The sequence below is a fragment of the Strongylocentrotus purpuratus genome, unplaced genomic scaffold (genome assembly GCF_000002235.5).
Source record: "Strongylocentrotus purpuratus isolate Spur 01 unplaced genomic scaffold, Spur_5.0 spur5_scaffold_6, whole genome shotgun sequence".
NCBI classification, from domain to species: Eukaryota; Metazoa; Echinodermata; class Echinoidea; order Camarodonta; family Strongylocentrotidae; genus Strongylocentrotus; species Strongylocentrotus purpuratus.
In genome coordinates, this window is record NW_022145612.1 from 13,349,728 (window position 1) to 13,376,053 (window position 26,326).

Consider the following 26,326-nt stretch of genomic DNA (forward strand, 5'->3'; position numbering starts at 1 on the left):
TTGGCATCATGGATGTCATTTACAAGTGCTTATCGTTTTGACATTTCCATATCAGATGCGTGTGAAGCACCCGGCTGTTTTTGCTTGTGTATACATAATTACACAATCATATTAATACGATCTGGTTATGTGGTTGTGTGACGTCACAGGTCATATGACTGGAACAGGTAAGGGTATGTAAACAGTATTGAGAGTCGGGTCGCGATCGAGACCCTTCATGCTTTGCCTGGCTCGGTACCTGTACCACCAACCCAACCATCCACTGGGCATAAGGGGTGGGTGTAGCAGAGAATGGCCAGACTAAAGTTCAATCTCGAGCACCTTGTCACTGGACCAACAAAAGCCTCTTGATGCTCGGCCCGGGGGTGCCAAGCTATATAATGAACCCTTTGGAAGAAAAGAAAAATCAACTGCGTTGAACTGCATATGAAACTTTCTGGTTTATAAACCATTCTAGGCTATCTATAATATAGGCATATAAACAATCTTGACCATTATCATCTTTATTTATCATTATATTATCATGAATGATCAATCATATTCAATCGTGCATTATTCTATCGAATACGATTAAGTTTTTTTTAAAGGTTATATTATCTTTAGGTTGCATATTGTTGAATGATTAAAGTTGTGGCAGTTATTGATTTTTGTTGAAGACCTATACCATGTGTATAATATTATTCAAACCGAGTAACTGAATAACTCATTTTTCATTTACATCGAGATTAGTGTTAAAAATCTTATGTTTAAACAGTTTATAGGGCTACGAAACTATTAAACTTATATATTGCACATTCCTTGAAACATATCATCGGTTAGTCAATAATATGACGAAAGTTAATCGAGAATTTTCTGTTGGGGTACAAACAAGCCAAAATTCATTTTGTAGTATTCAGCCATTCACAAATACATGTATGTCTGATTGTCTCTTTTTGCCCCTGCAGTTTTTTGTTGCGAATGCGCACCATTTACGCATCATCATTTTTAACGCAGACTCAGTCCCACGCGTACTCTAGGTTTACAACCCCCGGTCACATGCACAACACACCAGCAAATGCCACAGGGTTTGTCGGGAGTTAGGTTATCAACAAAACTGAGGTGCCTCGCCAAGTTCATTCATATCAGCTCTTTCCGTGTGCAGCGATCACACGCAAATCCGTCTTACGTCTGAGACACATCAACAGTGGTCTCAACTCTGCTGCAATCTTCTTGCTTCAACTTATAAGCTTTTATTTCATGTAATACAGGCTAGGTCTAGATTAAAGCAAAGGAACGGGACACTGATAACTCCTCTCTAAAATAGAATCGCCTTTATCCTCTATTTCATCACAACTGCAGTAATCATATTGTTGCATTTCTTCAGATTCGAGCGGAAAACACATCGCCATGATGACGAGTACGGAGGACAAACAAACTTTAGAGATGGAGGAGCGGCAACAGGAGAATGGTGGTGACTTGGAGAAAAAGGGAGAAATTGAGGGAGAAAATGCAGAGGTGGAGAGAGAAGGATGGGATAACAAAATGGACTTTATCATGATCTGCATTGGTTTTGCCGTCGGTCTAGGAAATGTCTGGAGGTTTCCCTACCTTGTCTTCAAAAACGGTGGTGGTAGGTTTAATATTTTATTCTATTTTTGTTTTTTCATTCTTGACATGTATATTTAAATTGTGCCATTTGAGTATGCTGTACTAATTGATCTAGAACCATAATGATCGTAACCTAGGGTTTCCATAAAGAACATGGGTAACTACTAGGAGTGTAAAGATGATGTCAAAATGCTCAAGGCAATTTGAAAACAAAGTTATTAGCATGGTCCGTTTCCGAACAATTTGTAGCATGCTTTAATCCTGATTCATTATATTTTGATCGTTAATTTATCATTAAGATTAATATAGACAAAACACTTTTTTTTTTAGTTTCATGTTTACTGTGCAACCAAAATAATCCGAAGTTTCCGACACGTCACCAAAAAAAATCGAATCTTAATGCTCGATATTTTGTTGATATTGAATGGAGTTATTAAAGTAGCACAACAAAAGACATTTGATTGTGATTGTATTGTGTCAGAAGAAACCTGCTTTGGCTATGATACTATTGTGCTCTAAAGAGAAATATTAAAAGTTAATGACCACATGATTTTGTTGTCCAGGAATCATTAAATGGTAGTAACCCGATACCAAACCCACAATTAGTGGCTAAGGATTTAATTGTCCTGAATGAAGGATCTTTTAACCAACATTGTTTTATTTAGTCAGGGTTTAATGTGAATGAAATAATTCCATTACTCCAAGTTCTTGTTCGCTTTGGGACTGAATTTTTGTTAATGTAATTCACTTATTTGCGACCAGCGTTTATTGTGATAACTAATAATGTATAGCGATTCATAAATATGGGGGTAGTTAATGCGCAATGTGTTTGATCAGGCACTCAAAAGACGATGCAAATGATCCAACTGCCTGCATTATTTGTTTCGTTGAATATATAACAAGCTGTTTTATAACAACGTGCTCTGCATAAATGCTCTGTATAAATCAAATCAAATCTAAACAAGTGATATTTCAGACAAAAGTCAATGCCTTTTTCATGAAAGAATGTAATTTACAGTAGCACTTATTACATGAAACCTTAAGTCACTTTTCTTCTGTTTTCGCTTTTATGATGTTATTGATTTTATAGTGATATAGGTAAGGGATATTTTTCTTTTTCATTACATCGAAATAGGCCATTTTCGTAATGTAACCAAATATTATGCACAAGTCTTCGTGAAGTGCCTCAATACAAATTATTTCATTCACCTGATAAGAATAATAGTATTTCAGTAGACAGAATCCGAACTGCATAAATTAGTTGTTGCCAGGTAGGTCAGACATTATTGATTGACCTACCTAGCAACACTCAATATTATGCAGTTGCATTCTAACTATTGAAATACTATTATTCTTCTCAGGTGAATTAAATTATTTGTATTGAGGCACTTCACAAAGACTTATGTATTAAATTTGGTTACATTACGAAAATGGCCTATTCTTTATTGAACATTGTTTTCTTTTATGTCATATTACAATAAGCAAGTGACGGAACAAATTTTCGAAGAAGGAAGTAAGAGTGAACAATTTGAATGTAATTGAAAACGTGCCAATGAATTCAATCGAATTCGGTCGTGTTAGGAGAATTTCTAAACCATGTAAAACACGTGTATGTGGGAATGTTTGGCATCATAACAGAAGTAATATTACAAATCTCAATGGACGGAAGGTTATGTAAGAACGGTGGTTTCTGATGTCTATTATCGTTTTAGAGGGAAACTTTGGTTACACATCAACTAACTTCTTTGCACCCTGGCCCCATGGAAGACCAGCAGCAACAATATAGTTGCAGCTGAAAATGGGCTACCAGCCGTATACGGTCCCTATTCTCTGTATGATTACTTTATATGTATTTGTATCTGATTTTATTATACGGAAATAAAAAAACAACAACCCTTTCGGATGATCTGAGATATTCATTCGTGTTGGCCGAAACCCAGAAAACGACCATAAGCATGAATCATGGAATATTATCAGAAGCTTAGAAACTTAAAGACGCAATGACCAGAAAATAACAATTGTTTTATAAGAATATAGACAATCAGAAAATTAAAAAGCTTCTTTTTGTGCTGCATGCAAATTCTGATATTTATACTAAAAGATCGAGTACATTAAGACTTTCTTTTAAGGTCATCATAACTAAACGTAGCACAGCGGCGTCTCCAGAAATGTGGTGAACATTGAGGGCGGCAGCCCCTCATTCTGTATACCCTTGCAAGATATAGGAGGGGGTTTTCACCTCGGGCCTTGGAATGGATGGGGCCGGGGCGTGTGCTGGCTTTGCCTTTTGCTGGACACGTCACTTACTGTAAAATTGTCGTAAAAATTTGCATATAACTGATCACCGATACATCCTGTGATAACAGTTACTGGCATTAATAAAATTCGATGATGATGTCTTTCGTCTTTGTTTCCCAGAAAGAAAGTTCGGTAACTGGTTTATGTTTGAAGATATGAGGGCTGCATATCACACAATGTCATGTGACCATAATCATAATATTTTCAGTATACATTCTTAACAGTTAGACAAAACACATAAGAATTGCTTCGTTTCCATATTCAAAACAAAGATGTTTGTAAGAGGAAGACATGAGTGTATTCATTACATTCTTTCCGATGTGTAGACCAACAAGTTGTGTCACATTTCAACGTTGCACAGTAGCAGCGTAAATATTGTTTGATAGATGGGAAACTGCACATAGAGATTGACAAGAAATCAAACATAAGAAATAAGAAATGATATCGGATGTCTAATGCTTATATATCGGTGATGGATGTACATCGAGATCCTGAAAATTCTCTTTGCAATCATTTGTATTCCTACCAGTAATGAATCGGCTTAGAGCCCGGCATTTCAGTCAGACCTAGCGTAAATCCACTACAGAAAGATGGCTGGCTGCTCGCATACCTTCCTTCAGAAATTATGATTGGTGAGCCTGGTTAGGGGGGGGGGGTTAGGGCTCTGAAATACTTGGATTCCCGCCAAAAGGGTTAGACATTCACCGACCCAGTCACTTCTACACGGGATATCGTCTGCGCAATGTTTCTTCTCTAGTCTTGCCTCAATGCTCCGAGTCATGTAGGTTCAATATCAAGTTTAGAGCAACAAATATCCATGAATCCAAGACGGGAAACATTATGCAGCATGTCTTGTTTGTCTGGGTTTTTTCCATGGCAGTATACTTGTGAAGCAATGATCACTGACATTTTAGATTAGTTAATAGTTACTGGCAATGACGAATGATCTGATATTCTAAATCAATTTTATTCTTGAAATGAACAGAATACGCCTTTATTATTGAATACAACTGTACTGACACAAAACACACACTGACAATTCGATGAAAAGCAAAATATAAACTGCATCTCTAAATCCATAATCTTCGTCAACTTTGATTGACTCTTAGAACATCCACTCCAAAATAAGTCAAATTCTGTTTAAGCAAGTTATTTATTTAATGATGCCTCCCAAAGCAGAATTAATATCAATAATGACATTTGCGTCGAGCTTGTTGATAATTTGTATATCAGGGGGTTAGATATATCATCAACAATTCGATAATAAGGTATAGACGTCATGACGAAACGAATAAAGTTTTAAGCATAAAATTATGTGTAGATAGCCTACTTGCCTATCAATCGGTAGGAGGATCATTTACTCTTTACATCACAGGGGGAGGGTGGAGACAAAACAATGTTGTGTAAAATATTGCAGAAGAAAGAAAAAGATATAGAAAAGGTTGTCCAAGTTTAACTAATTCAAAAGGGAAAGGCTATATTAGAGGGGGCGGTCATCAGAAGTAAATTCTTATTAGTGTACGATTGATACATCGGAAAACTAGACAATGATTTAATTCCAGTCGTCTGCCAAATTTGACATAAATTCCTAAGAGGACAATGTCGATATGGATTTATTCAATTTATATGTGATTGTTCACATATGGACGTGTGTCACTATTCTTATAATTCTGTCAGGATATTACGTGCGTATGTATGACTGTATTATGAATGAAATGATGATTCTCAATTCCCAGAGGGAACGCAGTTAGAATTGATGATATCCAGTATTAATTATGACGTAAATCATGATAATGATTGAATGGTACATTTATTGTCTGTTGTTCCCTATGGGTTTCAGAAGCAGTTCGTTCCTTGTAAAATGAAGACATGAAATTACCAAAATATCGGGAAAATAAATGCATTTTCCATATTTCCTTTTCTTCTGTTTTACGAACAAAGTTGCGTCCGGTGACGTCATACCAAACGATGATAAATCGCCGAAGATATGGTTTGATTTGAAAATTAACTCTGGAATAGTGTCCCGGACCAGCACCTATTCTACTATTGTCCAGTCACGCTTATTCATCATGTTCGTACTTTTCTTATAGGTCTACTCATTCTGTAGTCCAGAAAGATTAGAAAAGTTGATATTAGATGCTCTCTCGAATCATTGAATGCACGTATAGGGGGATACGTTAGACGAATTAAGGTCAGCTTGTTATCATCCCCTATCTTATGTTTTGACTATCATGAGACACGTTTCATTACACATTAAAAATCACATTGTGGGAGGATGCTGTAAATTTTCCATCAAACAGAACATGACAATTAATTTTCCATTGAAGCCCAAGGTAGCGTAGTCATCTTCAATAATCTTCAAACTGTTTTTGAAAACATTTTAAATCATTTCGTGACGTAGTGAGACGAGTCTACCATGTATACCCTAAGGTCAAGAAACTATTTGTCAGTGTGTTCACGTATTCCTTGGCCTTGTAATATTGGTATACGAAAAAAAGTGAAAAAGCAATTGAATCCAAACATTCATGCTACGCTAGCCAATTTTGAATGAAGTATCATACTATAAAACACTGATTAACCAATTTGAGAGAGACGTACACTGTCTAGGTCATGCATTATATCGTGCATTTTGAAGGAATGTCTTGATTTTTGCAAATGTTATTTGATTTGATTGTATGTTTATCTAATAGTAAGTGAAAACAAAGGGAAGTACAGAATGTTCACGACGGTTGGACAAATGGGACTTCCAAGAATCACTAATTGTTACACATGTTTAATGGATCACTTTAAATAATGAAGGACTTTCATTTTTTGGAGCGCCGTTTGTACTTTTTGGAGGACCACTAATTTGTAAAAATCATCAAAAGCACTTTCTAATTTTCCTCATGGTCATTCGGGAACATGACTTGTTTCAACAAAATAGTAGAAAATTAATGAAAAATAAACTCAGTTACATACCGTCTGATTCATTTTTATAATTTTCAAAAGTACTCTCGATTGTCTTTACAAACAACATTTATTGAGAAAAAAGTGCATTGGATGTAGATTTTTAAAAAAGTCATTGTTCGGTCATCCAAATCATTGTTTTTTTCAAAATGTAGGCCACTCTCGATGAGTTCAACATTAACAAAATAATATCAGAGCTCTTGGCCTGTGGTAGCTGGTAGCTCTCGGTCTTTATCTTGGTAGTTCCAGTTTGGGGAGAGGGGCTTTTGTGCTCCATGTTATTTTGATATGAAGGGCGTGGTCAATTAATTGTTAGTAGTGTCAGGGGCGCTTGTGCCTTGTGCTTCGTGTTAATTTGATATTACTATAATTATGATGAGCATGGTATCTTTGAAGACGATGAATTGAGCAAAGCAATGCATTCTGTGAATGGATACTAACATAAAAACAGCGGTAATTATGACGATGAAGCCGACTAAAAAAACATTGAAAACATGATTATAATCTAAAATATGAATGGTGAGAAAATGGAACTAGATATCCTTGACAATGGTTACAACTTATTGTGTTCATTGGAATAAAAGGCACACTCAATTATAGATTTTCTATTTCTCAGTTGATAGAAATGGACCAAAAAGGGGTAAAATGTATTTGATTGGCCAACATGGTGTTCATCTTTGACAGATTTCCTATCGTAACATAAGCATTCAATTTTACTTGGGCGAATGGTATAAGACTTGAACTTGTGAATCATCTTCTATATACCCATTCACGTCATGTCAAAGAATTGGAGAGAGGGTAAAATCCCAAATGAATAATAAAAGCAAGAAAATGACACACTTATATGTTTGAACCTGAAATCCAACGCATGAAAGTAGCTAGAAAATGATGGTTGCAAATTTGGGTAGAAGTTTATTCTTGGTCTGAAGCGCCTTTGTGTCATAACCAGGTCAGCGAAACGAAACCTCGAAACATTTATCTCATCTTTCTAATCCTTAATTGGTAACTCATTACGTGTTTCCGCGTGTAATTAGTCTGCGAGGAGGATAAACGGGGATGATAAATATTGACAGTCGGGTTGTAAATGTCTCAGTTGTTATAATGTCTGAAAAAATAAGACAATGAACCTAGAAATAGGGTAAATATAACCAGTGCGAAATAAACTCTTCAAAAAGAGCAGATCGCCAACAAACATAAAACGATATATTAGGTAAAAAGGTATTTCAAAAGAATATAAAATAGGCAAATTGTCGATAGTATTTTATTTGCTCTTGTTGTATGGGAAGAAAAAACATAAACGTGCCTTGGCCTGTCACTTCCATCCGATTTTGATACCCAATAAAGAATATAAATATAGACACAAACTCTTCAATTTTGTAAAGTTTATCCTGAAAGGCAGAGGGGAAACGCTCTTCCAGGGACATTGAAACATTTTCCTGAATGATGTCACCGATATAGCCCAACCTCAAGCGTTGCCTAGTAATAAAGATGTTGGCTGTGATTCATAAAATGAGTGGAGATGTTCATTAAAGACAAGGAAACTACAAATCTCGGCACAGCAACGTACATCAGACGTCCAATTTCCGATAAACGCAAGATGAGGGGAACATTTCAAGTAACCTTTCTGAGAAGTTCGATCCCTGGCGTCGTAAAAGTGTCAGAAATTAGCGATTCGGATTTCCCGGAAACTTGTAAGGTTTAGATGATTTTGTCCAAATTGAAGATTTCCACAATCAACGAAGAGTTTTCAGTAGTTGGGTCCGTTGCGTAAGACCTGGGGGAGGTATATGTAATTATGGTCAGTACGTGAACCTTTGCTAGAAGAAGAAAAAGAAGCAACTATAACTTAAGAGCATGAAGTATTTGTGAACTACTATAGATTATATCGAAAACATGCAAATAGTTCGAGGTTGAAACAAGTCATGCAAGTTCATAGACAGAATGTAAAGAGATTGTTTTTTTTTCTTTTTTTAAAATGAATTATCTGCATCACCCCCACCATTGTACAAGCTGCAAATATGATAAAACACATTGCAATAATCTCAAAGAGCTCCTTTTTTTAAAGTAAATTCACTTTGTAGTATCCATACGTTCCTTTCGAGAAGTTTGCAGAGGCATTTAGAGAACACTATGGTATCTTGAAAAAAGTAACAGTTAGAGCTCCGGCTCCGCCATCCTCGCATTTGGATTTTTATTTTTTAAAGGATGTAGTCACAAACAACATAAACTTGTTGAATAGAAATTAACGAGAGGAGACAATGCTGTTTACATACTTTCTAGGTCGGATGCGTAACATCATTGAATGTATATCATGTATCTAGAAATATATTGTTTTTGACGAAATGTTCAAGTCTTGCTACAAATAGGAAATGTTATAAGGAAGTTTGTAGGCGGACATTCACATTTTTAAAATGGCGGCTCTGTTCTACAACATGATGTGTAAAGTGGAAATCGGTCTGAGGGAGGGTTTAAGAGAATGTGTATAATGAACATGACTGTACTCAGGACATCCTAGTAGAACAACTAATAACCAATATTATAACCAATCCTGGTTATAAACCATATCAAATGTTTCAGTTTACTAACCAACATTTCTTCAAGCTTACTACATCAAACCAGGAAGATGACACTCCTCTCCCTGATTAAACTACAACACTTCAGACAGATAGGCAAATATGGCGGATCAATTTGGACTTGACGTTGGACGATTATCAAGAAACGCGAGATTCTTAACACTAATCCATCGTGATCCCTCACCGAGGATAGGCGTTCGATATCCCGCTCGAAGACCAACTCGAAGAAATGTGGTTTTAAACACAGAGATTGCGCTGACATAAACCAATGACAATGCTTAATTATACAGGGATTTGTATTTCCATTATGATAAGTACCTGAGGGATGATCCGAGTGTCACTACGGGAATCACGACTCTTTCCTTGGAAAATTCCATCAGGTTCAAACCAGGGTATGTGCATTAAAATGCAGCAAGAAAGTATATACGGAGAGCGGTGAGTGATTTGTCTTTGGCAACCTCTTGAAGAGCTCTGAAAATTCAAACAAAAGATTTATTATTTTAAAAAGAGATCATTTTGTTAAGAAACTCTCCTATTATATAATTGTTACAAATTGATCATAAAAAAAGGGCAGAAAAAAAATTATCGAACAAACAAATTCTGAAGAAAAATCGGTCCGACGAATTCTTCTCGTCATTTCATCAGAAACTGCCCCAGGTACATGGATTTTAGAAAAGACCAACGTGAATACCAACAGTATATTGTGAATCAAGTTTAAGTGTTTTATGATATAACCTATTCAGTTCGGATTAGGTATGTCCCTTCTAGCTAAAAACAAAGCTGTTATAAAATGAGATAGATAAATCCAACTTTCTGCGAATTGGAAGTGTGAGTTGGTCGTTGATTGTTAGCGAGAAATAAAAACAAGACCATGGTATAACACTTTGTTTAAGAGCAAACAATACTTTAATCTTTATATTATATGAAAAGAAGCGAATTAACTTTGACCGTTGATTTCGCAACAAGACCCACGGATAGCGATATTGACAATAATCATTATCTGCATGGTATATTTCATTTTGCAAGTCATATGACAGAGCTGATAAGATAAAGAAGCCAAGTGCAAAAAACATGTGTTGCTTTTATCGTTTCACTTTGTTTTTATCAGCTATAGGTTAATAGTTCATCACGCGTTTCGACGTGTGCAAAATCCACTGCAACTTTTTTTTTATTTTTTATTTTTTATTTCTTCATGCGAAATTTAAGCATGCTGAATATTATCATATATTATTGGGCCTATCAATTTCAAAAATAATTTTTGTTATCATTATTAGTATTATCATTATTCAACGTGTCATTGAGTTTGGGGTAGAATATAATGTAGATTTACATGTATTATAACACGATCACAAAGACTTTTATAAATCAACTGAGGGAAAATTCAACACCGATTTCCACATGACACAGACATACTACATAATCCAAACACGATTTATATAGGCAACAAAATAGGGTATCGAAAGTGCAGTCGTGTTATATATCTCTAAAAAAAGCCCTCCCTCTTCCCCTCCTCATCCCCTATGAATTGAATAGGGTAAAATCTTATCATTTCATTGGGCAAAGGTTAGTTCTTTTATTAGTATTTACTTAATATAAATAATTAATTACCAAGCGTCCCGGGTGACATGTCCATTGTTTCTTTGCTTATATTGTTTGGTTATTTACCCATTTGATAGATAATCATCATTACGTGGCGAGTACGGTACAGAGTTCATGGGTGTTTCTCGAACTTATAAAAAACGAGGGCTAGACCTAGAAAAGTTTGATGGTTGCTTTTTTATCAGATATTCCGAACTATTTTTTAAAGCACGTCTGTACTAGTTTGGCCAGGAGGGATTAGATCACCAAGCGTGGTCCCTGATATGTGGTTATCTCATCAAATCAGCTCTTAATTAACATTAGGCAATGTTTGCGGGGACAAGTAGCCATAAGTAGTGCAGTGGGACTTTAAAGAAAATGTTACGTCCCCAAATCAAACATCATCGATCTTCAACAAAATGTGTTCTTTCCCGATATTACTTTTAACCTCTTGAAGGAGTAAAGCAGGTTTAGTCAAACATGTATGGTTGGGATTGGAGTTGCAATTGGGTTTTAGGTTAGGCTTAGGGTTAGGGTTAGGGTTAAATATTGTATTGGGTCTAATATTGAACATCGGCATTCGAATAGCGTAAGAGAGTGACTGCAGATCCATTATATCGGCAGAGCATCTGTTATACAATCGTTGATGGCTTCTACATCAAAATCTCTCTCCCCCTGCCCCTACTAGCTGTGTCACGTGATGAAGTCTGATCACTGAAGAACGCTATGCAGTGAGATCAATTACGTTTCACTCTCTGATGACGTAGACAGCTCACTTTCTTGGTGGGCAGGACTCTCTCCACGCCCACTTTATCCATATTTGAAGTGGATAGCTTACTATTCACCGAAATAGGATGCAAAAGGTTGCCTGTCAGCTACACGCTAAGTCGCCGTAGCTGGCGCTTATACACACAATATTGTTGCTAATCGTTGCATAACAAATAACGTTTCGATTTAGATCAGTTTATTTCAATCGCTTACTATTGGAAAGAATTGATAGTAACGTCTTGATTCAAGCTATTTAAAAGGATTACAGAATTATAATTATTGCATAAGAAAGAAAGATGCCTATCTTCATTTCAGTAATTTACATAACAGCAATCGAAACAGCTGTCCATTTTCTCACTGAATAATCTTATTGTGCTGCACAATATCTAACCAATGCCCTAAAAAAAACAATTCCGTTATCCCATATTGAGCCCAAAACTAACGATGTATTGGATTAAGGTTAAATGCCATACAAAATGATGAAATTGTTCGAAAGTTTAATTGGATTTTAAGAAAATGAGGGTTAGTTGTATCACCATAATTATATCACAGGTTTTTATCTTATTTTAAATATATTAATATGCCCGTGTCTTTATTCTTTCCCGTGACAGGATTTAAAAAAATCGTCAGAAATAAAAAAAAAATCTTTCGGTTTACAGACCAATTTGGGAACATCATTTACCTAGGGTATATTTTTATGTTTTATAGTGATATTATTTTAACATATCCTGTATATATGAACACACATAAAATGATTATCTGGTTGTGACATAATAACATTTCAGTCAATGATGTCTTAAATATGATGATAATAATTATGTGTATTATTTTAAATGTAAATACTTTACGTGGTATAAGTTTGGGTAAAATCTAATATTTATTGATATGTTAGTGCCAAATTACAAGTTGGAAGTAAACAACTGATTTGAAATTTAGATACGTAAGTACCACATTCATTTATTTGTTCTGTGGTAAACAACTCAAAGAGCAACTTGAAATGAACTTTGAATGTAAAGATGTTTTATCTGCAATTATTAACATGTATGTTTACATTACTAAAATAGCATATCATAAATTGTGATGTAGATGTTTGAATCTTTGCCACATCTTGCTTGAGTAACATATTAAAGATTTAATTATTCTGTTGTTTTTATTCGCCCCCCCCCCCCCCTAACACAGACACACACTCACACACATAACAATACCGCCTAATTTCTGTATGTACACAAACCATGCGGGCGCCTTCTGGTTTCGATGAAAATGTCACTTGAAATGTGAATACAATTATTACTGTCGAATGTAACAAAACTAATAGCAGTGATCTTTTTATCAATCAATGATTTCTTTTTTTTTAATAAGATAAAATGCATCTTAGATTACAGATTAGGGTTAATTGCTCCGACTTATACTTGTGATTATGTGACTTGTGTGAAGCCCGCCTATTATTGTTCACTCTTAAAGCTAACATTCAGTGTAATATTTTGTGTCTTTCTGCAGGTGCTTTCTTGATTCCATACTTCATCTCTCTCATCATCAGTGGTGTACCCATCTTCTTTCTCGAGATCTCCATCGGTCAGGCGCTGCAGGTCGGAGGTATCTCGGTATGGGAGGTCTATCCTATTCTAAAAGGTAAGGGAGTCGACCATTTACTATAGAAACTGTATAGACACAAGGGCGGCGGAGTGGGGTACACATGGGGTGGATCCAGGCGCGTACGCAGGATTTTTTCAAGGGGGGGGGGGTTTTAACATTTATAAATCGGGCCGAAAATTTCGCAACGACTCAGCCAGCCGCTGAATAAGCGGGGGGGGGGGGGTAAGAGGTCACTTTTTTTTAAATCGCAACGACTCAGCCGACCGCTGAATAAGCGGGGGGGGGGGGGGGGGGGTTAGAGAAATTTAGGGGGGGTTTACACACAAAAAAATACCAAAGGGGGTGTTTAACCCCCCCCCCCCCCCCCCCCCCCCCTGTGTACGCGCCTGGGTGGATCGACTTCTGTATCCCCAAATATTGATAGGGGGCTTTCTCACAAAGTGAAATACATCTGCATGAGGATAGTGCTATACAGAATTAAAGGCTTAGATAATAATGGACACGGGGCAAGTCCCCCCCCCCCCTCATCGAATGGCGACAAATTATAGAGGAAAGTGTATGTGAAAAGAAGAAGGGGAGGGAAACGGAACATGACAAGAACAAAAAATTATACCACCCGTAATCGCACCCTTCCCATAATCAGCGTCTTTGTTTATTCTTGTTGATTCACATTCATTCGCAGACTAATGCTCCTCTCCATCATTGATGTCATTGCCCCCCCCCCCCCCCCCCCCAGCCCTAAATTACTGGCCCAACGCTGTGGCACTGATGTTGGGCATTCATATATCTCATGATAATCTCATGGGAATCAGTTAGTTTAAAGTCACTTCCTCGTTTCATGTCAGCTGTTATTGTTATACTCTTCTTCTAAATGCCTTTTCGGAGGTGCTAAAACCAAGTCTCCATCTTTTGTCTCTCTTTTTTTTTTAATCTCAAGGTGTGGGTTTCGCCGGGGCAACGATAGCAGCGATTATGTGCACCTATTACATCGTCATCTGCGCCTGGTCATTCTTCTACCTCTTCTCCTCCTTCACCACCACCCTACCCTGGGGAGATTGTGACAACTCCTGGAATAATCTCTATTGCAATGACCCCGCCCTCCAGGGCGATGACGCCAACTGTTCCGCACCCACAGGGTTCTTCTGCACTACCAACAGCTCCATATACATAAATTTAACGGAGGGCGAATCCCCCGCTCAACAGTTCTGGGAGTAAGTTCGATTGTCAGTCATTTTTAAATCATCATTGATCTTTCTATTAATTTGTTTGTCTGTTTGTTTGTTTGTTCGCTGTTTGTTTCTCCCTTGGTCATGATACACGCCAAAAAATTCCCGTGCTTAATTTTTATTTTGGTATGTCTTGTCCACAAAGATGAAACATAAAATATAATGACATAGAACAAGACACGTACAATTTTAGATATTAGCTGATTAAATTGTTATGAATACATTTCCGCTTTAACGCCACTACATAGGTATTGCCATGTTGTTTTCACATAAGATTTCACCATTCATGTGCATTCATAACGTTTCATTAATCAGTTTGATTCTTATTAACCGGTGTTTTGATTTGATTTATTTTCTATAGGAAGCGCGCTCTTGGTATATCTGATGGTATTGATGAAGTTGGAAGTTTGCGATGGGATCTGGTAGGATGTCTGGCTCTTGCCTGGGTCGTCGTATATTTCTGTATATGGAAGGGTGTCAAACAAACTGGAAAGGTAAGCATTGTTTCGGAACTTCTTATACTTATAACTGAATATTAAGAACATCATTATTTAACTAATTTCAAGAACAGATAAAATTCATTGAATTCATCGTGTTCGTACCTACTTGATCGTACATGTCCATGCGTGCATGTTTTTCATGATCAACACTAACAAAGCCCTATATTGAATTTCCATTACTTTTCATCACGGTATTACACGTTGCGTCTTTTATCCCATTTTTAAAATCATATCGTAATGACAGCGTAATGATCGAAAACTTTGCTTGTGCTAATAATAATTTGATGTAATCATTTGATGGATTCTTCTGGCATAGCTTGCAATTATGGCAGAGTAAGCGTACATAAAATTTAAAACCCGGAAAATTTTCACTCCAAGAAACTAACATTAAATACTGCATGATATGATTCGGTTTTCCGCAAAAGTTTGACGGACGAGAGTGTTTTCTTATTTCATAGTAAAGGAATTAGTGTCCATGAGCAAATTATATCAAAAGCAACTTGAAAACGCACTTCTTGATATTTGTACCGAACATACATACATGTAAAACGCTGTGATATGTTTATTTATGATCATATTTTTGTCCTGCTACAGATCGTATGGTTCACTGCTCTGGTTCCCTACGTCATTCTGCTTGCGTTACTAATCCGTGGCCTGACACTACCGGGCGCTTCTGAAGGAATCAAGTTCTACGTCACACCAGACTGGGAGCGACTCAAGAGCCCCACCGTAAGTCTGCTGTGCTGTTTGAATATTTGGATGACGTCATAAAAGAGTCATGTTCATCTCGCCTCTGTGTTATTCTAGTACCTCATAAAATTAATAGGCTGAAGAAATAAGCTGAGGTATGCCATATGCCATAGTATCACGTTATCATGCAGTTGAAGACAGTTGTAAAGGCCATACGCATACAATGATATTTACTGTCATGTGCTCTGATTAAAGCTCTAAGTAATTATAGTATGGTTCGAACATTGATACAATCGTCAGATATTCTAAAATTCTCAGATGCGGTCAGTAATATGGGAGAGAATATCTTACTTCTCCATTCATAATATCAACATCAGAAGTCACTTATGATTAGTACAATGATATAATGCAGCTACTCTATAAATACACTGTACTGCGCTGTGGTGGAAAAAAAATCCTATCAGTGCTGCTGTACGGACACACGACAACAAACTATTCAGAATGTTCAAAAGCTTCTAAAAACAAGTGAAGATGAGACTTTTCATAAAATTATGTATGGTGGTAGATTATTTCAAACCTTCCAAACCTTTCACTTGGGCTCATGGTGGTAGTTAATGCTATTCTTACATATTTTGGTGAATTGTCTCAATTGTTATTTAATTTCTTAGGTTTGGATTGATGCAGCTACACAGATCTTCTTCTCGTACAGTGTGGGTATCGGTTCTCTAATCTCCCTTGGAAGTTACAACAAAGTCAGGAATAACGCAATGTTGTAAGTAATATTTCTACATTATAGTATTTCATCTGAATGATGTCTGTTATCCTATAACATTTAATTGTAACATAAAAAACAAAATGAATTGTCAGCATAATGCAAACAAATGTATGTAAATTACAACTTAGAAATGCAACACTGCTATAACTCTTTCCTATGACTGTCACTGAGTATTACAGATGCTTCAAATGAATTCATTGCAAGAGTTAGTTTTGTCTACGTTGGAATCGAAGGAAGGAAAGGTTTTTTCTTCAAAAATTCAATAACAGCTAGGAAAATTGAAAACATTTGCAACTTGCCTTAAAAATCGCTTCATTTTTCTTTCTGTCATGATGATTATGTTAACATCCCATTAACAAGATGAGAGTTAGGCTGACTACAATCATGTCGTCCTTTTTATCACCGTGCTTAAATCCGTGTATACCGTTACTAGAGTTTTAATATTCTCAATTCAATCGTTTTCATTACCAGCGATACGTTGATAGTAGGTGTCGTGAATGCTGGTACCAGTCTCTTCGCTGGTTTCGTCATCTTCGCCATCCTAGGGTTCATGGCCGATCAACAGGGAGTACCAGTCAAAGACGTTGTCGACGAGGGTACGTGACTGTCTCCTTTATTAACAATCAATTAGAAATCGATGGATCCGATAAGGGCTCAGGTTATTGTGGTATTCTCTGAACCATGGAGTGACGAAAGTTTCAGACAATTGTCAATATTTGTTATTATTATTTAGCATATATTATATAGATTATCTTATACATCCATTAAGTTCCATGTGTAAATTCCTAATTGTTTGGGAATATTCACTAGTTAATCATTATATTCATATTCGAGATTTCTGCATTGTTTCCGCATTGTGTGGAGTACATAAATTTTGGGGACAATTTTAATTATCATAGCGATTGTCCAGGGTGGATTCATTCCTCGGCATTGTTAGGTTTAATCAAAGGTAGACAAACACACCTAAGTGCAAAGACTTCATTCTAAAGAATAAAACTTCAACAAAATCTTGAAATAGGCCTTTGAAATTTCAGTTGTATAGCGCAGGAATTTTGTTTAGATATGTAATCGAAATTGTACTTGTTTTCATGTTCTGTAGGACCTGGACTCACTTTCGTAGCCTACCCAACAGCTGTGTACTACATGCCCGGTGGACCTGCATGGTCTGTCATCTTCTTTGCTATGTTGATTATGCTGGGTCTCGACAGTCAGGTTAGTTAACAAAAGAATCACAGTGCTATTGGTCCTTATAATTTGCTTCCACAATCCCATAGTGAGTTTTATATAATGAAATACTGATGTACTTGGGCTGTTCATAATTGTTCATCAGGCAAACATTACCCTCTTTCGTGCGAGAACAACAAGAAACCAAAAACAGCACTGTCTTTGTACCCTGTAACGAAATTCCTAAAGTGCATGATCGACAGTGTCTGATTAACGATGGGACTACCCTATATATATAGAAAGAAAAATTAGACAAATTCAAACTTGAATTAATAAAAACGAAAGGGTGGATGTTTATAGACCTCGATATTAATAAATGTGAAAGATAATGCCCGATTTGCTGGACGTGTTAATTTGATCATTTTGTGAGATCTTAGACACTGCAATATCCTTGGGCATGATTATGTGGAATTTCAGAGGGTATACCTGAATATGTGAGCGCCCTCTCTTAGCTCTATGACTCGGAGTAATATCGTATGTTGGTTCTTGTATCCTTAGGAAAAGATGTTTTATGATGACACTTATCATTTACATTGTCTGTTCACAGTTTGCAATCTTGGAGGGTTTGGTGACGTCATTGATGGATGAGTTCCCCCAGTTCAACCTTCGACAGAACCGTGCTGTCTTCCTCGTGATCATTTGCTTTGTGGACTTCCTACTGGGTCTGCTCTGTGTGACAGAGGTAAGAATATATGAAGCAGGACCACAAGTGGGATCCACCCATTGTCTCTCTTTATCCCAATGTCCCCCCCCCCTTTACTATTATGTTCCATGTGTTCCGCCCCTCCCGCTGTTGCCTTGCCACTATGTGCCCCACCCACTCTCCCTACTTATTTGTCATTAGCAGATTATGCCTTACCTCTCTCTATATATTCTATGTACTCCCTCCTCTATCCCTCCCTCCCTCCCTTTCTCCCATGTACCTGAAAGCATGGTAATAACTTTATTCATTAGCCCTTCATGTTCTTCTGCACCCATGCCCTGGCCCTCCCCATCCGCCCCATGTTTCTAAGCTTATGAGTTAGGATTCAAGCGTAAGATTAGGGGTTAACAGGGTAAAGTTTGTAACATAATTAAAGACATGATAATAGGGACATCGGCCATATTGGTATTCACCTAATTTTCATTGAAACTCAACGAATTTATTCAATTCGTTTAATTGTTTTACATTTGTGAATATGCCGCAATGACGCTATCTGTGAGATCATATTGAAAACATGAATTCAAAATGACAACAAAATTCGAAACTTTCGTCAATGTAAGATATAGCTTTTACAACTCCACAATTTTCATGATTTGTTATGCTTCCTTTTTGCAGGGTGGAATGTATTTCTTCCAGTTGATGGACACTTACGGTGCTAGTGGTATGTGCTTACTGTGGGTCGCTTTCTGGGAATGCATCGCCATCTCATATGGTTATGGAATCAAAAAATTCTATTACATAATCAGCGATAACATGGGCTTCACGCCAGGCTGGTATTGGCCTCTCTGCTGGGCTGGACTTGCTCCTGCTGTCAGTTTGGTAAGATTGTGTTTCCATTCAACAACAGTCTCTCTTCTTACATTCATTCTGCTCCTTCATTTATAACTTATTATTGTCCTTTATTCTCTCAGTTTTCTATACAGTGCGTCCCTGAAAAAACGAAACCGAGAATTATAGATGTTTTATCATAATTTAATCACAATTATAATTAATAAATGACACTTTGTAAAGCGTAGACCCTACTCTTTCATTTGATGCGACTTATATGATGCATATTCATGCATCATGAGTGATTAAAAATAATTTGGCGAATGGTATCTGGATTTTAAAGAGAAAATCACATTTCTAGAAAAGTCATCGTACACTAGCTGCGTCTTTGGTATTCCTTTTGCCATACATTATTCTGATAATTTCTTTATAATTCTTTTTCTTCAACACAGGGTATCTTCTTGTTCAGTCTTATCGACTATCAGCCTGCTAAATATGGTGAAAACTACTACTACCCTATCTGGGGTGAGATTCTTGGCTGGATGATGGCTATTGTCTCCATGCAATGGATTCCGGTCTACGCCATCTACGTCTTCCTTACAACACCTGGAACATTCATGGAAGTAAGTTCATTCGTTCTTCTTCGTTTTCATTATTCTTGTTGTTTCAACAAAAAGGAGTGATATGCAACTTGAAAACACATACATATTCCTATTTTTCTTCTAAGAATGTAATTCTTTTGTGGAGATTCGTGAAACTTTAACACACAAATTATTAACGAGAGCTGGCAAAGCTGGTATCGAAAGGCGGGGACAGTTTATTTGGTTTGATTTCGTCACCCAGGGGAACCAAAAATGTCGACTTTTTAAGTAGCATATCCTTATAATTAAATGTAATATTAATCATTTGATGCCTGGAGGACTGAGGAGCAAAAATGAATGTTAAAAGAGAGAAAACGCAATTAGTCGAGTTTACCATGACAATAAATAATCTTTTGAATTAAGAGAACATTACGTAACACACCTTCACTCTGACTCTCTAGTATTAATGAATATAATTCTTTGTTATCAATTTTGATGTCAGTACCGGTAAACTTTACAAAATATAATGATTAATGAATGGCATTCTTTTTACTTCTTCCTTTTTCCCCAGCGTCTTCATATAATCACCTCACCTAGAATTCAGCCAGCAAAACCAGGGAAATTGGAGGACGAATCAACGATATCAGTAGAAGGTAAAGGAAGTGTCATCTCGGATGAATTAAATGACAACTCTTTACCACCACCAGTCTACAACGAACTGGTGGTTGAAGACGAGAAGAAGAACGGCGTAACGACGAAGAATGGAGGCCTCGAGAACAAGGCGTTCAGCGTTGACGAAGAGTAAATGGAGGAGCTTTGAAATGATAAAAAAAGACTATAGTGCAAGGAGGAATGCTCGGGTTCTGAAGACAGCATCTATATACATGCTCACTAGCAAACATTGAAACCCTTCTTTTCAACGGTGGCATAGCTACAGGGGCACAGGGGCACATGCACCCTCAATCGTGCGATGTAAACTAAGAAAATTGGGAAAGGAGGAGGACACAAAGGGAGAGGGGAAGGGAAGCAATTAGGAAGGTGAACACAATGGTAGGACCTTCACAAAAAATTATCCCTCTAATAAGCGGCATTGTTAGTCCATATTTTATCCGGCTAGTAAAAGACCGACCCCCCCCCCCCCCCACCTCCCGGTGTTAGTGATCACTTAATGTGCTACGCCACTCCAAATCCGAGACCATTTGAGTTGGAGGAGCCCCGGTTAGCAAACACTCCAAAGATTTAAAGCAATGCAAAACATCACGTTAATGTTTTATCACGGGTTACAAATAAAAAACATACAGTGTGTCATAATTGCTCGTACTTTAAAAAAAAACTCTTTTGAATGTGGGGATATGGACTCGATCCAACTGGTCTACTTCAAACAAAACTTTACCTGTGTTTTAACCTGTTCGACCAAACATGCCAAAGCAAAAATTGTTTTGGGGTCTACTAATTGATTAAAAATGTATACCACTGCCATCGCGAAATAATAAAGAGAATAAAGTTTCTACATGAAAGAATCATCTCAGGAGGTCCCTTTCCTGCCACTGTGGATATACAGAAATTATATTTTGATATATCAGAAAGTTTTTAATGATTATCTTACAAGTCATTAAGAATTAAGTATAAATATAACATTGGGCTGCATACATATTGTACGTACCAAGTAAATACAAATTTCTTGTTAGACATTATAGTTAGCTTTGAGAAAATCATATTGTTCTAATTGTTTAATGTCATGAGAAAAATCATAATAATGTCTTGTCTCAGAGGATATAAATAATATATAATATATGGGATGCATTGACGACTTATGATGAGAAAATTGTTAGCATTAAAACAATTTCGATTTGAAATGCCTTGATCACGAATGTGCCTCAATTTTGTTACAACAATAATTGTGTTTTTATCATTATTGTATTATCAACTGCATTTTTGATAGATCGAGTTTCGTCACGTTTAACTTCAGTTGACAAGTTACCAGTATAAATTACTATGGAAATAGAAGCCCCACATAGAAGGATTTAAAAGGTGTTTTTTACAGTCAATAAGTCAAGGAATTTAGGTTCCATGTTACGTCGCATCAATAAAAGAAAATGCCCGTGTCATTTTTCACTACTTCTGAGAAAAAAGAAAGAAAATAATTCACTTTCGCAATTGTTTCACTTGATTTAGGCAGTTATTAATATGATTAATAAAAACAATTTGATTGAAAATCGACTTAACGCTTTCCAATAATATGTGACACCATAAACAAAAATACGGGAGTTAGACAAAGTGCTTAATTTTACCTCAAAAAGAAATAATGTAGGCATGGGTTATTTGTTTGACGATAAGAACAAATGAGGAATATGAACAACATGAACAACTTTCATTTTGAAGTAGAGGCAGTGAACACCTCAAACATTAGCCGGCTGCATTTATGTCTTGATCATCTGAATATACGTGCTTATACTAATGTGAAAATATTTAAAAAAAGAACTACAGATTGTGTTTTATGACTATATGTTTGAAATTGATTTACTTATAGATATCTATAACACTTTCTGACATACAGCTGAAAGGAAATAATATAGAAAACATTAGTAGTTTATGAGATGTAAATATGAGTCGTATGTATATAGATATATAACGACTTAAATGCAATAAAAGGATACCAAGCATTCCTGTAAGTGAAGAAGTCATACGTGAGAGGTATATAATTATGAAGAGTCTTTATTCCTTGCGTCATGTGGAACTGGATGTATTTATTTACCTTTCATGTGTATAAAAGAAAGATGCGCGTATTCAAAAAGAATGAGAAAATATGCGATAGAAGAAATTATATTGTATATAAATGTATATCCTATGTAAAAACTGTAAGAAATCTTACGACAAAATTTAGGGTTATTTTTGTAAATAGCTAATCGCTCAAAATAATGTTTACGATGTATTGTCTCTTTTTTTTCCCTTCTTTTTTGTTTGATGTTAATCCTTTTTAGAATAAACGCAACTGATTTTCATTTTCTTTCTTGCACAGTAAAAAGTATGTGAACTGAGAAGTTCTTCTAACAAACACGACTATGTGTTCTACAAGATATTTCAACTAACAAATAGAATACAAATATAACTAATTGTTGCCCAGATATAATTTATATCATCATTTTCGGTGCTGCAGCAATCTAAGCACCCCGGCCTCGTGCGCCGATGAATAGAGAATGTGGCCAATCTACCCGCCCCCCCCCCCAAAAAAAAAAAAAAAAAAAAAAAATCCGGTAAAGGGGTTCTTTTTACGCAACAAAGTCCGGCCCGTATTGACTTACACACCTATAATGGGTGCTTTCAAAGGGAGGGAAAATACATACGCGTAATATAAATATTACTGAGTGGGGGGGGGGGGGGGGCGAACCATCTATTCATCTTAATCTTCTATATTCTTTTCTCTCCCTTGAACTTTGAAGACAACTGGAAGGACCATCGCTTTTACGTTCTATTCCTGGGACAAGATATATATGCTAAAAGTACACTACAGTTAGAGGATCAATTCCTAAAGTTTCACCAATGGCACAAATACTCTTACTTTTTTTTTTGTTAATCTTGCATTATCTAATTTCTCGACACGCGAAATCATGTGTAGACCTATGCACCGTGATACAGAGATTGCCGGTTGTTACAAATCAAAATGTAAAATTATTACTTTTTTGTCACATCAACCATTTAGAGTGCTAGAGTATAATTTTGTTGGTAATCACGTTTAACAGCTTTCCACTTAATGGCAGTGTGTCTATGTACATTATTAAAAGCCAAATACAATAGGCATGTGTTCGAGAGTTTTTTTTTTTTCTGGTGCAATTAAAGTTATCCTATTAATTAGAGCAATGTAGTATATCATAGGAGAGAATATTGTCATTATGAGTGAGATATTTATTTTAAGTATAAGCGACTACCATGGACTATCATGACAGTGATTTAAATATGTGATGATGGTGATGAACGATAGGTGAAGACGGGTGAATCATTTTGTGCATGAATGTTCTCCAATAACTGAGAAAATAATGCTGCTCATGGTGATGTTCCTGTAGATGAAGAATTTCGACGAGGATGTTGGTGATAATGATGATGGGGAGGAGGATGAGGATGATTATGATTATGATTATGGTGATCATGGTGGTGGTAGTGGTGGTGGTGGTGGTGGTAGTGGAGTAATGGTGGTGACAATTATGGTGATGATAATTATGATTTAGGTCGGCGTTTTGGTGACGGAATCGATGATTATGAAGTTAATAATGGTGAAGACGACTAAAGTAATGATTAAGATAAGGATATTGGGATATGCTTTATAAAAGTCGTTATGGAAAAATAATGATGTTACCACACTAATGGCGATGTTGATCAAAAATGCAAATTACCATATTTTTTTTATTAGGATATTGTCATCTGATTAAAATGGCAATCCAACCTTTATAACAAGTCATTTGAATGAAAGCAGAAAAATCAGAGAAACAGAAAAGCGAAAGTTTGAAATAAATCGGACCAATAATAAGAGAGTTATACAAGTTTGAAATTTAAGATTACTACAGCTTTGCGGATCTCAAATTGGCAATTTTGTCCATGGACTGTGACGTAGTGACGATTACTCTCCTGTTCGTCGTGTACAAAAATATTAATAATTTCTGTTTTTCTCTCAAGTGCCTTTACCCTTCGGGCACTACTCAAAATGTATTACGAATGGAATATATTCACAGGCTCCCTAAAAAGAAAAGAACATCCCGAGTCATACATTTTTTGAAAATAATTTGTTTTAGTCATTGTGTGTGTTGGAACAACATGGGAAGCTGCATCACGAGGACATTTTTGATTCAGCCGATTTGAAAAGCCCATACCCGTAGTGTTTGCAACTTTAACAAATTTAAACTTGCACCATTATGCTTCGTAAGTTTTCTGCTTTCTTAGAGAGGTTCGCTATCAAGGTTGGATTTTCCTTAATTAAATATGAAGAAGAAGATCAACTTTATTGTTGTGGTGGCAGGACGTGGAATATTGGGTGGTGGTGAGGGGAAGCTACATGTATAAAGGAGCGAAGTGATATTATGGTTTTGGATCGGCTATCAAGGGCACATTGTGGGGAAAATATTGCACTTTTCTATGACTATGTTAATGATGGTTTGATATGAAATGCTTTTGATTTTTAAAAAAATGTTACTTTGCTTAAAACTAAATGTGTCTCATGTCATTTTGGGGATAACTACTCAAATGTCGTCAGACTAGAAAACAAAAACATAGATAACGACAAACACCTTCATATTCAATATGGTATGACGCCCTCTAAAGGCAGACACATAGACGAAGTCCAGTAGGCACGTCTAGAACGTGAATACAAGAACTATAAGTCCCCCCCCCCCCTTCCTCTCCCCCAATATAAGGATATATGAGGATACTTGCAATACAGAAGAAAGAAATAGGGTTCACAAAAAGACACGAAGTTATAAACCTTAGTGTGATACTTCTTGACTCACATCATGTAAATGACATATAGGCTCACCTATCGAAACAAAAAACCATTCTGCTGGTATGGGCTATGAAGTCGGGGGGGGGGGGGGGGGGGGTTACATAATCACAACTCCACCTTGTATACAATGCTGGGCGTAGCAATCGAAGCATGATTAAGATAGCAATATGTGATAGGCTTATCTAATCTTATTTGATATGTACAAGGTGGTGTCTTTCACGGCGATTAATCGTATCGAAAATTTGATAAGGTTATAATCCTTGTTAAACAATGATGGTAGCTGTATGCATAGGCGCCGGAAGTGGGGGGGCAGGGGGGGCAGTTGCCCCCCCAGTCAAAAAAGTGGGGGGGCAAAACGCATTTTTGCCCCCCCAAAACGCCCCCCCCCCCCCTCCAAAAAAAAAAAAAAAAAGCAGTAAAGGAATAAACATGGTTTGTATTTTTAACCCAAAAGAACATAACAATAATAAAAACCTGAATTAAAGCACATATACCATTCCATTCAAAGGAAAGGAAAGTTCACAGGAATTAAATTTTTATAAACATTGCGCATGCTACCTATACGGTTTATAATAGCGATACGCGCATATCGTGGACATATTGTGCGAGAATGGGAAAACGTGTCTGTTTTTTTGGTTTTGTTATAGGGGTGAGAAGACATGAGCCCCTGAACGCTGGCGTACTGATGGGGGGGGGGGGGGTTTTCTATACGATACCAGTGATTTACACATGTTGCTATTATGACATGATTTTCCGGTATGTTTTCTCCATTTTTTTTAAAGTCATACCTTTTTATGCGTTTGTTGGAAAATAAGAAATTCCCAAATTACAGTCGGGCGAAAAATACGCTTATTTAGAAGCCTTTATGACATGGTCTGCAAAGTGGCTGGGCTCGAGCCCCTCCCCCCTCACTTTTTGAAAAAGTATGTTAAAGAGAAAAAGAAAGAAAGACGGAGAGAAAAAATAAGTGACCTGCCAATGTCACAAATAAGGCATAAAAAATGCTCATCTGACCGTAATTAAATGCC

The 26,326-nt window shown here is 36.6% G+C and overlaps 1 protein-coding gene across 1 annotated transcript; it reads left to right on the plus strand.

Moving 5' to 3' along the window:
• The first annotated feature begins 1,116 nt into the window (after positions 1 to 1,116).
• Positions 1,117 to 23,035, plus strand: LOC585204 (sodium- and chloride-dependent GABA transporter 2). The gene is made up of 12 exons (XM_785039.5): positions 1,117 to 1,609; positions 13,248 to 13,379; positions 14,281 to 14,554; positions 14,931 to 15,063; positions 15,664 to 15,798; positions 16,428 to 16,531; positions 17,006 to 17,130; positions 17,634 to 17,746; positions 18,306 to 18,440; positions 19,077 to 19,280; positions 19,682 to 19,852; positions 20,382 to 23,035. The coding sequence occupies exons 1-12, from the start codon at positions 1,387 to 1,389 to the stop codon at positions 20,613 to 20,615; spliced, it is 1,983 nt and encodes a 660-aa protein (XP_790132.4). The 5' UTR covers positions 1,117 to 1,386; the 3' UTR covers positions 20,616 to 23,035.
• Positions 23,036 to 26,326: the final 3,291 nt, after the last annotated feature.

Bases quoted from the DNA above. Each gene is read 5' to 3' on its own strand.
- LOC585204 (XM_785039.5), top strand. From the start codon at position 1,387: ATGATGACGAGTACGGAGGACAAACAAACTTTAGAGATGGAGGAGCGG. The intron at 14,555-14,930 runs GTAAGTTCGATT...TATTTTCTATAG, and splicing joins CCCGCTCAACAGTTCTGGGA to GAAGCGCGCTCTTGGTATAT. The intron at 19,281-19,681 runs GTAAGATTGTGT...TCTTCAACACAG, and splicing joins TTGCTCCTGCTGTCAGTTTG to GGTATCTTCTTGTTCAGTCT.